Source organism: Suncus etruscus, chromosome 15, assembly GCF_024139225.1.
Source record: "Suncus etruscus isolate mSunEtr1 chromosome 15, mSunEtr1.pri.cur, whole genome shotgun sequence".
Taxonomy (NCBI): domain Eukaryota; kingdom Metazoa; phylum Chordata; class Mammalia; order Eulipotyphla; family Soricidae; genus Suncus; species Suncus etruscus.
Genome location: NC_064862.1, coordinates 22,009,021 through 22,024,453, shown reverse-complemented (window position 1 = coordinate 22,024,453; position 15,433 = coordinate 22,009,021). Strand labels below are relative to the sequence as shown.

Genomic DNA, 15,433 nt, shown 5'->3' with positions numbered 1-15,433 from the left:
GAGTAAGGGGGTAGACACTTGGGGTCTTCTCCAGGACTCCCTTCATCAGTGACTGGGACCGTGCCTTGGAGAAAATGCAGGTTGGCAGCTGCTAATTCTCAGGGCGCCTCTCTCCCCTCCCACAAGGCAGCCTCAAATCTCCCCCTTCCAATCTTCCACCACTTCCTCCTAAAAAGGGGAAGTGCTCTGTAGCGGCAATGCTAGTGTTTGTATAGGGATGGGGCTCACTGCTTTCTTTTTTCTTTTTTTTCATTTTTAGGGTCATACCTGGTGGTGCTCAGGGGTTCCTCCTGGCTCTGCGCTCAGAAATTTCTCCTGACAGGCTCAGAGGCCCATATGGGATGCTGGGAATCGAACCTGGATCAGCCTCGTGCAAGGTAAATAAACGCCTTACCCGCTGTGCGACTGCTCTAGCCTGGGCTAACTGCTTTCTGATACCCACCTAGAATGGGCAGGGAGGGGTCCCCAGATCTCAGCTGCTACAGATGCTTATAATTCAGTTTCATTTGGAGGGGGCTGTTGTGTACTATCAGGAACTAAACAGGGGGGGCCTGTTAGGGGCTGGGTGGGTGTGCTCTGACCAGGTACTTTCTCCAGGTCTTCACAGCTGCCTTGAGGGTCACAAGTGACAGAAGACTGGAGAGGTGCGCCGATAGCAATAGTGGGGGGGATTTGAGGGGCATCTGCCTTGCACAAGGCCAACCTGGGTTCTATCCCTGGCATCCCATTTGATCCTCCAAGCCTGCCAGGAGTGACTTCTGAGCACAGAGCCAGGAGTAACCAATCCCTGAGCGTGGCTGGGTATGCTCCCCAAAAAACATTAAACAACTTAAAAAAAAAAAGACTGGGGCATGTGTGAACCCCAAGCTCAATCTCCAGCATCACATGATCCCCTAAATAGCTCATTCCCTGCCCCGCCCCACCCCAAACACAACTGAAAGTGGCTCAGAGAGAAATCAGATTGTAAAAGGCAGCCAAGATCTGACCCTGCCTGATCAAGGGGAAAGTAGGCAAGGTCAGGAGCCAACGCCTGCGTTCAAATACAAGCAATAGCAGAGTGGCAGGGAGTTTGCCTTGCACACAGCCCAGGTGATAGGTCTTCCATTCCCCATCCCCAGCATCTCATATGGTCCTGAGCCTACAAGAAGTGATCCTAGACTCTAGAGAATAGAGACAGAAGTAACCCCTGAGCACGGCCAGTGTAGCCCCAAAACCAAAAAAGAAAAAAAAAAAATTAACAGGCACGAAGGGCAGGAAGGGCTGAAACTGCAGTTTGGTTTTTGGTTTTGGGGTCACACCCGGCGATGCTCAGAGGTTCCTCCTGGCTCTACACTCAGAAATCGCTCCTGGCTTGGGGGACCATATGGGATGCTGGGGATCGAACAGAGGTCCATTCTGGGTCAGCTGTGTGCAAGGCAAGCGCCCTACTGTTGCATCACCACTCCAGGAATAGCCAGGAATAATCTCTGAGCACTTCGAGGTTGGGGTGGCCCAAACAAAAACAAACAACAAAAACAAAACAAAAACCCAGGGCCCTTGGGGCCGGAGAGATAACATGGAGGTAAGGCGTTTGCCTTTCATGCAGAAGGTCATTGTTCAAATCCAGGCATCCCATATGATCTCCCAAGCCTGCCAGGAGCGATTTCTGAGCATGGAGCCAGGAGTAACCCCTGAGTGCTGCTGGGTATGACCAAAAAAAAAAAAAAAAAACCCGGGGCCCAAGGAGCTCGGCCTCTGCCATACCCAGTGGTTCTCAGGAGCTGTTCCTTGCTCTGTGCTCTTATGTGTAACCCCTAGTCATGCTTGGGGGACCATCTGTAGTACAGGGAACCAGAACACCAGGTAAGTTGCCTGCAAATGCCCCTTGAAGAGGTTTGAACTCCAGCATCAGATGCAATGACCTCCCTCCCCCAGCACTGCCAGTAGGTCCTGAAGAACCCCCAGTAGTCACTTTGGAAGTTTCCAGGCTGGCACTGGTGGGTTCCAGCATCACAGGACACGTACTCTAAAAGCCACCTGGTCTGGATGGCTAAGTACCGTCCAGAGTGGCCCCCAGACCTGCTAGAGAAAGAGAGAGAGAGAGAGAGAGAGAGAGAGAGAGAGAGAGAGAGAATACACCGGGAGGGCACTTGCTGTGCACAAGGCAAACCTGGGTTCCATCTCCAACACTGCATTAAGGTCCCCCAAACCCCACCATGAGTGATCCCTGAGCTCAGTCAGGAGTAAGCCCTGAGCACCGAACCGTGTGACCCAAAATCAAAATATGTGGGCGACCGAGTACCCACATGTTTAAAGGAACTTTGTATGGATTTTTCACCGCTGCCTGATTCAAGCCAAAAGTTTGCATAGCCCTGAGCCAAAAGAACCCTGCAAATAAACTTAGCTCACCACAGAGAACCTGGCTTAACTAGGTTCCTTAATCTTTCCATGGAATCTGTTTTTGTAACTGCTCTCAAGCATAGTCATAAATAGATTTTTGTAAGGTTTAAACTGTTAGAATCTATTAAGGATTTGCTTCCCCTCCCCCCATCCTGCCAGGTTTCTCCTTATCCTTCCCGCCATCAAAATGTGTCTGCTCCCATTGGTTAAAAATCGTTGTACCTGTACAAATCTGATTGGTTTAAGTTTCAATCCTGTGTTTTTGCTCCTCCCACTGAAACAGGCTATAAAAGCTTTGCTTATTCTCTCAATAAACCTCTTGACAGGAATTCAGCTTGAGCTTTTATTATTAACTTCTACGGATTAATTTTCTAGGTGTTCACAAAAGAGCTTAACACTCGCGAATTATTTGTAGCTGCTTTTGCCTTCTGTTCCGGTTAAGAGAAAGCGGCTGGCCGGAATTCTCTCCCAGCAAAGGACAGGAGCAAAGGCTGATACAAAATGGCGCCCCACGTGTGTGTTTTGAATCCTATGTGATCATCCCGTCGGCTGGAGGCAGGCGAATCCAGGAGCTAACGTGGTAAGACGTCGGGTAAACTCCCATCCGGAGTGACGCTGCGTAAGTCAGCCTTTCTTATGTGTGCACACATTTATTTTTGTGCCGACCTATCGTCCCGCAATTGGCTTTGGGACTCCTGTGCTTTTTTATGGGCAGCCCCCCTCAAGCACAGAAGCCAAATTCAGTGCTTAATATTCAGTCTGCATTAAAACGCAGGCACATAGAAGTTACCAAAAAATATATTTGTAATTTCTTAATGTTTTGTTTATGATGTTTACCAAAAATCTAGTTTTCAGGTTCCTGTCGCTTTAAATCTCTCAGTTCCCTCCCTCCTTTAACCCTTTATCTTCACTTCTGCTGCTTCAACCTCTGTGCTAATCCTGTTAAAACCGCCGCCTTTTTCCCTGAACAGCTCTAGCCGGCGGGCGGGCCAAAATTTCGCCGCTTTTTTTTTTCCCCCGCGCTGTTAATCTCTAGCCAGCCGGCGGGCGGGCAAATATCCCAGTCTCTAAACTCTTATAAAAACAACACACATTTTCCAAATCCCAGCTTGTCAGCAACTCTGTGCCTGAGTCACTCTCCAGGTCTGTGTCACAGCAACCAACTTCTACTAACTCCCGCTGCCACTCCCTTCTCTATGCCTGCACCCCCCACAGCCCCCCGCGGGGCAGAATGCCGGCGAGCTAGAAGCTGTGGCCGGTTCTAGCCCGCCCCCATTCCTGAACGCCTAAAATTAGGCTATTCACACGCTTTTCCGGCTTTTTAACCTACCCCCAAGCAAAATAAATTACCTGGTGTTCAAACACACCTGTCTGGGTTAGCCAGTGGCCGTTGCCTACAAAAACTTCAGGCTGCTTCAAAGATTTAAGCGAGCAGAACGGTCCTCCCCCCTCCTCCTTCCATCCCTTACAAGCTTTCCTTTCTCCTAAGTCGAAATGCCTAAGTTAAAATGTTTTTCTAAAGATAAAGGCCACAGTTGGTGAAATTAAAAAGTCTTATATGTGTTAAAAAATGTCATAATAAGTTATTTAACCTATGCAAAGGTGGCGTATATGTGGTATACTTTGTACCTGTTTTAAAAACTGTAGGTTTCTGTGTAGCTAAGGTGCAAAACATAAAAAAAAAAAAAAAAAAAAAAAAAAAAATTCTCTAGAAAAAAAAAAAAAAAAAAAAGCAACTAACAGCAATAAACACCCTTTGTTCATGCCTCTCAAAAATTTTAAAGCAAGGTCATAATTCAGTTACTTGTAATAACAAATTATCAGTAAATAAAAAACCTTTTCGTGTTTTAAAACTTAAACAAACACACAAGTATTAAAGTTTAAATCTTATATTTCTATTAAAAATTATTTTTAATCTTAAAAGTATATAAAGTTTGTAAAATAGTTCATGTCATGGGCATTTTTTAGTAGCTTAGGCTCCTTAATCTGCATTTAAATATTTCTTATATTTTGTCTTTTTAATTGCTCTTTCCTCTCCATGTCTGCTATTCAAATCTAATAGTCAAATAACATTTTGTAACATTTTTAACTTTGTTTTTAAGGAATAATTTGTAAATATAACACAGGTGTCTTTCTTACCTCTGCATTGAAAAAAGAGCAAAACTCCTTTGTTAAAATTACTGCACATGTTTATAAAGTTAATTTTTTAACAACTAAAATAATACAAGTAAGCAAAATAAGTTGGTCAGCTTTCCTTAACAATAGTGTGTAAACATTCCAAAACTCTAAACTAAGCCTAAGTTCTTTTAAATGCATAATAAATATAGCAAAATAGCATTGCCATTTAAAAAACTTAAACCTTAAGTAGCCTTATCCCTTTTCTCAATTTCAAGCTTAAATTTAAACTCAAAGGTAAGTACAAATAATTTTGCATTCTCCAAGTTTAATCTTAAATTGTCTCTGTTCATGTTCTGGTTAGCCTTTTTTAAAATAATATTGTTAATTAGCATTATAAAGGTACCTAAATTTTATAAGCAAATTCACAAGTACTAAAAATAATTTTGGTCTTCAGTTCTAGGTGTAAAAATGCATCAAATGTCTTTAACTATATTTTATAATGTCTACACATCTTGTTAATTTGGTATATAATTTTTACAAATTATTCACTTAAAATCTTCAAAGTACAAACAGTTGTTTTTTAAAGTCAGTTTTTTATACCTTTAATAATCATAGTTCATGCTCTCGTCTTTAATCATAAAAATTTTAACACTTTATTACAGCTGTCTTACTATTCTACTGTGAAACCAATTTATAACAAACCTGTTCATTTTCAGCAAATAATATACTTCAGCGTGGAAACTCCTTCTTCAGCGCTCCCCTAACCATGTCACTTAACAAAAAAAAAAAAAAAAAATTTTTTTTAACTGCTAACATTTTACTTCATGTTTTAAACTTCAAATTTAAATTGTTTTAAAAAAATGTTTTGTGTTAAAGCCAACCTTAAAATTTATTTTCAGCAGTTCCATTCCAGCTACATTAAAATAATTTTTTTTCCTTCTTCTTTTCTCTCACAAATATGCCGGCTAAATACTTTAAAAGCGCTTGTCCATTTTTTCTAATGCAAGTTTTCATTCAATCCTTTTGTTCAGGTGTGCGTGTTATCAGTGAAAGTGGCCACAATGTTGTGTTTCTTGTTTGTTCTGTCTGTCTATTTGTTGTTTTTGCATTTCTATAAATACAATTTTTATAGTCTTATCCATTTTTAAAATTTCAATTAATTTTTTACCTAGCTTAGTCTAGTCATCTATAAACTGTGAAATCATGCTAAAAATCCTGTGCTAAGCTAGCTTTGTTCTATCAGCATGGCAAAAAAGATAGGGGATGGTAAACCTCAAAAATTTCTCAAATGGCCATCAGGAATAACTTTTTCCTGGAGAATTTTTGAACTTAGCAATCCCCAGTTTTTCTGCTATGTATAGTTAAGGCCAATACAATAAGGCCAAATGTGGCTACAAAAAGAAGCATCTAGCTTTAAAATAATAACTAAAAAGTTTAAAAGAAATCATTTAAGTTCAGTTTAAAGGTTTTTAAACAATTGGCTATCATTAATTATAAAATTTTTTTTTGTGTGCTAAAGTCCAACAGTAGTCATAAGGCATTCCAGTGGCATTCAAAAATAACCATTTTTGCCTCCTGCCAAGCAGTTTCCTTAGCCTCCTGCAGTCCTCTCTTCATTCACTTCAAAACAGCCTGCCACCTCTCCTGCTGGCTACCATCCCTGCAAACCTGTTGCTGACTGACTCCACCTTTCACAATGCTGAATGGTACTCTGCCTGGCTGCCACCAACCACCCCCTTCAAACCAAGGCTTCATTAATTTGTTTGCTTCACTTCACTCTTCCTTGCAAGACAATGACAACACCTCTAGTTCCTTCCCTTCTCCTTCTACAATGGTGCCGAAAACATAGCCAACTCCCTTGGCAATGTCAGCTCAACCTCTCCCATACCCTCGGCTCTTCAAAACTCTGCCGGCTTCCCCACCCTTCCAGCCCATGCTGTCCTCGGGACCCCCTCCTCTTCTCAGCTCATCCTTGTCATAATCAACGCTTCCGCCCTCCGTCCAAACGCAGACGCCTTCGGTACCTGCTATTCACCTCGAACCTCATCCTACAAATGGTCAACGCCTCCACCATCACTGACCCAGCCTATCTGCTATTCATCTCAACCGCCCTTCTGCTTTGGTAACCCCCTGCCTGTCTCTAACCCCTTCGCTCTGCGATCCAGCCCCAAGCCTCACTTCAGCATCACCTTGTAACAGGTGGTAAAACTTGGACTTTGCCTTTTGGTACCCAATATTGAAAATTGTAATCAAATTCTTGTCATTAATTCCTCCTTTCAGTTCATGATTGCCCCCAATTTAACGTTTCTTGCCTGTTCTACTGGTTTATCTCCCCACATTGTTTCACATTTGTTTTTTCAGTCCTAAAACTACTGTGTTTTAGTTGTTTTAATGCCTAAATTAACTGTTACACCTGAAACTAATTTATTACCCCTTAAAAATAACTCTGTCTCTCTCCCTCCGCAGGAAACAGCCAGCTACTGCTCTTACCCTTGCCTTATTAATGGGCCTGGGTATTATTGGTGCTGGCACAATAATTTATTCATTAATTCATACTCTAAAATCTGTCAATGCCTTAAGTATAACTGTTGTTAATAATGTTTCCAAACTTAAACTAAGTTTACAACACTTAAAGCACATTGTTAAATCCCTAGCAAAAATAGTGCAGCAAAACCACCATGGTTTAATTTGGTTTCCTTTTTTTTGAAGAAAGGGGGAATCTGTGTAGCTCCTAAAGAAGAATGTTGTGTTTTTAAGGATGAAACAGGTTTACTTAGAGACAGCATTCAACGTATAGAGGATGATTTAGTAAATAAACAAAAAGATTTAGAGCAGAGTGAGAGCTGGTACAAAAATTGGTTTTCTACCACTCCATGGATAACTACAGTGCTCCCAGCTTTTTTGGGACCCTTCATTGGCTTCATGTTGCTAGTTTCTTTTGGTCCTTGGGCTTTTCGCAAACTCACCACCTTCGTGAAAAATCAAGTGGGTGAAGCAACCAGAAAGGACTCAAAAGTTTTATACCAACAGCTATGCACCTCAGAAGACCAGCTGACGCCTGACATCTCCCCTCCTGCCAACTCTCCACCACTTAAGTTTGAAGTAATCGAGGAGCTGGCGCATAGACCTCAATCTGTGCGCTCGCGCCTTGCCAAGCTTTGGAAACGACTGACTCAAGGGTAGCAGATGCGGTGACTGGAAGCCCCACACCTCTTCACCCAGTGTGGCCAGTCCACCGAGGCACATCTGTCCCTTCCATATTGTATACTAAACAGGGGGAGATGTGGGCGACCGAGTACCCACATGTTTAAAGGAACTTTGTATGGATTTTTCACCGCTGCCTGATTCAAGCCAAAAGTTTGCATAGCCCTGAGCCAAAAGAACCCTGCAAATAAACTTAGCTCACCACAGAGAACCTGGCTTAACTAGGTTCCTTAATCTTTCCATGGAATCTGTTTTTGTAACTGCTCTCAAGCATAGTCATAAATAGATTTTTGTAAGGTTTAAACTGTTAGAATCTATTAAGGATTTGCTTCCCCTCCCCCCATCCTGCCAGGTTTCTCCTTATCCTTCCCGCCATCAAAATGTGTCTGCTCCCATTGGTTAAAAATCGTTGTACCTGTACAAATCTGATTGGTTTAAGTTTCAATCCTGTGTTTTTGCTCCTCCCACTGAAACAGGCTATAAAAGCTTTGCTTATTCTCTCAATAAACCTCTTGACAGGAATTCAGCTTGAGCTTTTATTATTAACTTCTACGGATTAATTTTCTAGGTGTTCACAAAAGAGCTTAACACTCGCGAATTATTTGTAGCTGCTTTTGCCTTCTGTTCCGGTTAAGAGAAAGCGGCTGGCCGGAATTCTCTCCCAGCAAAGGACAGGAGCAAAGGCTGATACAAAAATAAACTTTTTTAAAGCCCGAGGGTGCCTAGAAGAGGAGGCCCCCTCCATGCAGGGTGACTGGAGGGGGGATGGCTTCTGAGGTCACAGGGCCCTGGGGGTGGGGCAAAAAGAGGAGAAAGAACTCTTGACAGACTGTGGGGGACTCCCTGGCAGCCTGAATCTCTTGCCAAGCTGGGCTTTGCCCATAACGGGCGGCTCAGGCTCGAGAGCGGCCCCAGACACACGGGGGAGAACCCACAGCCGCAGGCCCAGCAGCTGGGCGCCCTGACCCTGGCCCAACACACAGAGGACACACAGATGGGCCAGCCCAAAGTCCAGACTTTCCATGGAAACGGAGAGGTTCCACAGCCCAGAATGTCCCAGGCGACTCCCCCCCAAGGACAATGAGGTTCTGTTTCCAAAGGGTCAAGAGTGCTGAGAAGCTGAAAGGAGACCTGTCAGAAGCAGACAGGGGCACAGCCAGCTGTTGGCAGAGCCCCCTGCCACCCCACGAAGGCCAAGCGACCCGCAGGGCACAGAGCTGAGCCCACTTTTGGCCACAAGGGCCCTGTTCTGGCAGGGAGGTTAAAGGTCCTCATGACTCACTCAGCAGCCCCCAGCCTCAAGCCCCAACTCCGACCCAGACACGCCTGGTACCTTGCTGCTATCAAGGTGACAGATCTGGAATTGGATCAGTGCCTAGTCCCCAACTCGCCCTCCCCACCCCCACCAACACCACTTTTTCCTTACTCAGGCTCCGTACCATCTAGTTTTTGGGGGGTCACACCCGGTGGCGCTCAGGGGTTGCTCTTAGCTCTGCTCTCAGAAATCGCTCCTGGCCGGCACGGGGGACCATATGGGATGCTGGGATTAGAACCACTGTCCTGGATCAGACACGTGCAAGGCAGATGCCCTACTGCTGTGCTATCTCTCCAGCCCTCCCCACCATCTATTAACACAAGATAAAGCAGTTTCCCCTTCAAGACTAGAGAAACAGAAGTTGAGAAGGTGAGATGCCTTTTGCATGCAGCCAGACAACAGCATTTTAATCCCTGGCACCAAATGGGCCCACCCAAGCACTTCCAGAAGTGAACCCGGTACCCCAGGCCAGGAATCAGCCCAAAGTATCACCCCACCAGACAGATGTGGTTCAAAACCTGCCCCCACAGTTTCCCCTTCTGAGGGTGATGAGAGTCTGCATATAGCTCTGAAGATGGGGGCCTGTGGCCCAGAAAGCAGCCTGTGGCTGCTCAGTATGGGACAGACACTGTGGTCCTGTGTCCCCACCAACCCTCCTCTGTCCCTCACAAACACACAAACCACCAACTCGAACCAAGATTATGAATGAAGGGAGCGCAAGACGCCGGGTGGGAAAAGCCATGAGTGCATCCCGGGGTTGGTGAAATCCTCTCCAGGAACCCCAGCCAGAACCCCAACAAGACCAACTCTGGGCCAAACCAGCGTCTCAGCAGTAATGAGAAAAGCCACCAGCAGCCACTAGCAGCCACCTCACAGCACGAGAAGGTGAGAACAGAACCGGCACCGGGGCAGCCTGTCAACAAGCAGAGTTCCCTGTGGTTTCATTTTGTTGTGTTTTTTTTTTTCTTTTAAAGACAAAATAAAAATGACAAAACCAGAGTGGCCGTGAAGCCTCACAGTCCCGAGCTCTGTAAACTCAGTCTGGGCAGGCTCGCAGTTCAGGGGCTCTCCGGGGAGAAATAAAAACCAGGGGCTGGCCCTTGCTCCATCCAAAGGCTAGAAAAACAGCTGACAGGCAGTGCACGGAGCAGCCGTCCAGACAGACACACAGGTGATGGAGCCTGAGTGCGGAGGAGGAGGAGGAGGAGGATTCTTGTCCCCCATTGTCTCCAGGCTCCAGGTGGCCAGGTGTGGGGGCTCCCTGGCTGGACACAGACAACTGGTGGCGGTAGAAGTTACAGGTGGCAGACACACACACACACACACACACACACACATATATGCGCACGCATGCACACATTCCTTGAAGCACAGGAACTGGTGAGTATGATCTGGGAAGGGCCACCTAGTCAAGACTGCGTCACACCTAGTAAAGCTGTGTAGCCTTAGGCAAATGAATCACCTTCTCTGAGTCTCATTTTTCTCCACCAACATGCAGCAGAGACAGCAGAAAGTCCCCACGGGGTTGCTGGGAGGCCCCAAAAAGTGGCTGTAAGGAGCAACTTAGTGCTTAGTGTCCTGGTCCACACCCTTGGACTAGGACAGTGATTCCCCTTTCAGAGACAAACTCTTGGCCCTGCACGGAAGCCAGGCAGAGAGGGAGGAATCCAGCCTCCTCGCCCCGCTTTCTCACTCCACAAAGGCTTTCTCAGACCGAAACAGCAACCGCAGAACCGCAGCGGAGTCTCAGAAACAGGAGCCGAGCTCCCTGGGTGCCCCCTGGGAAAGTGCTGAGACTTGCCAATCCTGGGGCAAAATGTATTACGCCCGCCCTACCCCCCACCCTCCCTCCGTGCTCCTGCCAGCTCAGTTATTTCTCTAGGAAAAGAAATACCTGTCTGGAAACCATGCCAACCCTGAAGGGTGGGCAAAGGGGCGCCAAGCCTACCCCGATGAGGTAGAAGGCCCAGCATCCAGCTAAGTGGGCAAAACACTCAGGGTTCCTGCTGAGGCCACCCCCCCCCAAAGGAAGCTGCCACCACCCTGCCCCTCTTCCTGTGCCCTTCGAAGTTCTGGTGTTTGTGAACAAGCACAACAGTCTCAACTGGCCATCCCAAGCCCTTTGGGGGGGCCGGTGGGTTAGTGGGAGGTCGGTGGGTTAGTGGGGGGTCAGAAGAAACCTCAGGGTTTTATGGCCAGGGGAGACCAGAAGACACTTGCCCAGCGCTCGCTGACCTGACTTCGAGACCCTCTGCCACTGGAAGGAGAATCAGGCCTCAGTTTCCCAGGCCGCCTCTCAATGTACCCTCAGGCCAGGCAGCAGGGTCTGGGGTCAGGTTGGGGGTTTGGGGGACAATCCCTGCCCTGAGTCCAGGTCCAGTAGGAAGCGCACAGAAAAGCCCAGAGCTCCGGTAACAGGCAAAACAGTGCCCGTCTGTTCCCCACATCCTGCCTGGTACCTGCCTGGGGCCTCTGGGCAGAATTGCTGGGGTGGTGGGGGCATGCGGGGATCCAACCAGCCTGGACAAGTCCAGAGATGGCCAGAACTTGGGGCCCACTTCCCACCCCCTTCCCCAGCCGGGAAGAGGCGGCTTCTACCCTTCTAGGGTCAGAGCTGGTGTGCGGGAGGAAAAGGGGTGGCTCTACCCCACCCCATGGCCAAAAGGACAGGCAGGGAACTGGACCGGGCCCAGAGGCCAGGAAAGGAAGGGAACGGAGCCCATGAGGGTGGGGTTAGATTAGGGGTAGAAATGGGGACAGGTGAGAAGTTTAGGGGGGCTTGGGAGGGAACCTCTAAACTTGGGGATCTAATTTGCTGAAAGGAAAAGTGGGGCTGCACCCCAGCCCATGACCAAAAGGACAGGCAGGGAACTGGACGGGGCCCAGAGGCCAGGAAAAGGGAGGGAGTGGAGTCCAGGAGGGTGGGATTGGGGGGAGAGAGATGGGGGTAGGTGAGCAGTTTAGGGGGGCTTGGGAGGGAACCTTTAAACTTGGGGATCTGACTTGCTGAAAGGAAAAAGGGGGCTGCACCCCAGCCCACGGCCAAAACGACAGGCAGGGGAACTGGACCGGGCCCAGAGTCCAGGAAAGGGAGTGGAATGGAGCCCTGGAGGGTAGGATTAGATTGGGGGAGAGATGAGGGGCAAGTGAGCAGTTTAGGGGGGCTTAGGAGGGGACCTCAAAACTTGGGGACCTGACTTGTTGAAAGGAAAAGAGGGGAGGGCTGTGCCAGCAGCTGGGCAGGGATGTGGGGGTGCTGGCTGTCTGGGGAGAGGGGCTGGGCGCGGGTCCGAGGAAGGAGCCAAGTGACCTGCAATGTCGGGCAGCTGCCCCAGCCCCCCCGCACCCCAACTCAGTCGGCCTCAAGGGTGGGGTGCAGGGGGGTGCATGAAGTGAGGGTGTCCAGGGGCTGTCGAGGTGGGCATCCGGGGCAGCGGCTGAGCCTGGAGAGGGCCCTTGGGGTGCAAGCTGGGACCCCAAGCTGGTGGGTGCAGGGCGGAGAGGCGGGGTGCGGGGTGCGGGGTGGGGAGCACGACTGGGAGGACCGCGGCCCAACTGGCTCGGCCCAACCAACCCGGCTCGGGACTCAGGCCCCACCGAGCGCGCTCGACTCACTCACCGAGGTCGTCCATGGCTGTAACTTGGGCGCCGGAGCCTCGGCCCGAACCCGGACCCGGACGGAACGTGCCGCCGCCACTGCGCGCGCGCCCGCGAGAACGCGCCCCCGACAGCGCTTGGCCACGCCCCGCGTTCTTGGCCACGCCCCGCCGCCCGCGGACGCTCCTCGGCATGTTGGCCACGCCCCGCTCAGATGGCCACGCCCCCATTGCCAGAGGACGCGCCTCGGCGTGTTCGCCACGCCCCGCGTAGGTATAAGCCACGCCCCCAAGGCCGGCATGCTGGCTGCGGCCCCGCTCAAATGGCCACGCCCACTGAAAACTCCCCTCCGCCTCAGACGCTCCGCCAGCATGGTGGCCACGCCCCCGCGCAACCCTGCCACGCCCTCACGGCCTGCGGACTCGCCGCCCGCCTCCGTTGGCCACGCCTCCGTTCAAGTGGCCATGCCTCTATTGCCAGCGCGGTCTTCGCCAGCATGGTGGCCACGCCCCCGCGCACCCCGGCCACGCCCCCGCCGCCCTCTTCTCTCCGCGAGCATGTTGGCCACGCCTTCATTGCGCTACGACTCTCCGCCCCGCGCTGGACACGCCCCCTCCCTCGCGCCCTTTGGCCACGCCCCCGCCGCCGCCGCGCGAGCGCGCGCCCAGACCGGCCCGAGAGGGCGACGCCTTGGTGGGGCGGTGGCGCCCCCTGGTGGTCCTGCGCGCGGCTCTGTGGAGCCCAGGTCTGCCTTGTAGACTCACGCTGGTCTGGTCTCTCTGTCACTCAGATCCGCCCGCCTGCTTGTCTGATGGCTGTCCTGACCTCTCTGTCTGTCCACGACTCTTTCCAAAGGAGAGTCAGCCTGAGCACAAAGCCAGGAGTCAGCCCTGAGCACTTTCCAACTCCCCTCTCCCCTAATTTTTTGTTCAGGGCTTTTTTGTTTGGCAGTGCTCAGGAGTTATTCCTAACTCTGTGCTCAGGGATCACTCCTGGAACAGTTCAGGGAACCCTAAATTGGGGGGTCAGGTCTCAAACCTAGGTCAGGGGTGTGCAGACCCAGCGCCTTGCCTGCTGTACTTTCTCTCCGGGCCCCTTGTCAGCCTATCTTTTGACTAGTCACTTCCCAAAATCAGTTGCCTGCATCGGTGCCACAGAGCCAGATGCCATACTTTTGAGGTTATACATTTTCTAATCTCTCCTTTAGAGAACAAAGGGGACCCCACCTTAGAGGGGAGAAAGAAAAACACAGGGAGGTTATACCCGGTCCATAATTTTCTTTTTTTTTTAAATCATTCTTATTGTGACCCATGTGAATTACAAGTCTTTCACATTATATTTAAGGTACATAGTGACAGTGAATCAGGTCCATAATTTTCTTTTTTTTTTCTTTTTATTTCACACAGAGGAAATGAGTGGGTGAGTGAGTGCCTGGCACCATACATGCACTAATGGGAGGGAGGGAGGGAGGGAGGGAAGGAGGGAAGGAAGGAAGGAAGGAAGGAAGGAAGGAAGGAAGGAAGGAAGGAAGGAAGGAAGGAAGGAAGGAAGGAAGGAAGGAAGGAAGGAAGGAAGGAAGGAAGGAAGGAAGGAAGGAAGGAAGGGAGAGGGAGGGAGGAAGGGAGGAAGGGAGGGAGAAAGGGAGAGAGGGAGGAAGGGAGGGAGGGTGGGAGGGAAGGAGGAAGGGAGGGAGAGTGGGAGGGAAAGAGGAAGGGAGGAAAGGAGAAAGGGAAGAAGGAAGGACCATAATTTTCTTAAACACCCCTTTGCCACCCAAGACCCACACTCGGGGCAACTGGGGTCCTAATGCCAGCCAGCATTGATGGAAATGACAACTACCACATGGCTATCATCTAAATGAACTCTCCCAACGGGCAGTGGTAGCCGGTGCATTCTGCATAATAAAAATGTCTGCTTTGTACAAGGTTCAAGCTAGCCCCTTCTTGCAAGAATCCAGCCCTCTTGGTCCTCTGTGGCATGTCAGAAAACATGCTGATTAAGGTAATTGGTGGGTAGGTGGGGGACAGCCAGGCCTGTGAAAGAGAAAGGGGACAGAAGCAGTCCAGGAAAGGGGGGTCCAGCCAAAACAAACCCCCCCCCAATGAAAAGGGGTCATTAACAAAGCCCCAGCGAACAGTAGTGTTGAGGTTTTAATACTTGCACCTTCCACCACTGGCAGGGAATTCCCTGGAGTGGTGTGACCGAGGAGCTTGAGATACTGTACAACAGGTAAGATGCCTGCCTTGCATAATACCCGATATAGATTTGATTCTGTGCGCGCGCATGCGCGCGCGCACACACACACACACACACACACACACACAAGCTAATTTGCATTCTTTATTTATTTGGGGGATGGTCATTGGGTCACAATCAGTTGTACTCAAGAGCTGCTCCCATGCCTGTGCTTCAAGGGGGATACTCTTTGTTGTTGTTTGTGGGCCACACCTGGCAGAACTCAGGGATTACTCCTCGCTCAGAAATTGCTCCTGGCAGGCTCAGGGAACAGTATGGGATGCTGGGGATTGAACCCAGGTCCATCCTGGGTCAGCAACTGTGTGCAAGACAAATGATCTACTGCTGTGCTCTTGCTCGACCCTGGGCTACTTTTTTGGAAAGCAAATCCGAGATGCTTGGTTCCTGTGTTACTGTGACCTCCAATATTGATATTAAAATTCAAGCAGCAAGATTCTTTTTTGGGGGGGGCACACCTGGCGGTGCTCAGGGGTTGCTACTGGCTATCTGCTCAGAAATAGCTCCTGGCAAGCACAGGGGACCATATGGGATGCCGGGATTCAAACCTTAGGTCCTGGATCAGCT

General features: G+C 49.4%; 1 protein-coding gene across 4 annotated transcripts in view; it reads right to left on the bottom strand.

Moving 5' to 3' along the window:
- PXN (paxillin) overlaps positions 1 to 12,714 on the bottom strand; it is a 51,500-nt gene extending 38,786 nt beyond the window's left edge. For all 4 annotated transcript variants that reach the window (XM_049788821.1, XM_049788818.1, XM_049788820.1 and 1 more), the window contains exon 1: positions 12,636 to 12,714. In XM_049788821.1, the coding sequence (XP_049644778.1) occupies positions 12,636 to 12,648 (13 nt within the window). In that variant the 5' untranslated portion in view covers positions 12,649 to 12,714. The remainder of the gene's footprint in view (positions 1 to 12,635) is intronic.
- Between the last annotated feature and the right edge of the window lie 2,719 nt (positions 12,715 to 15,433).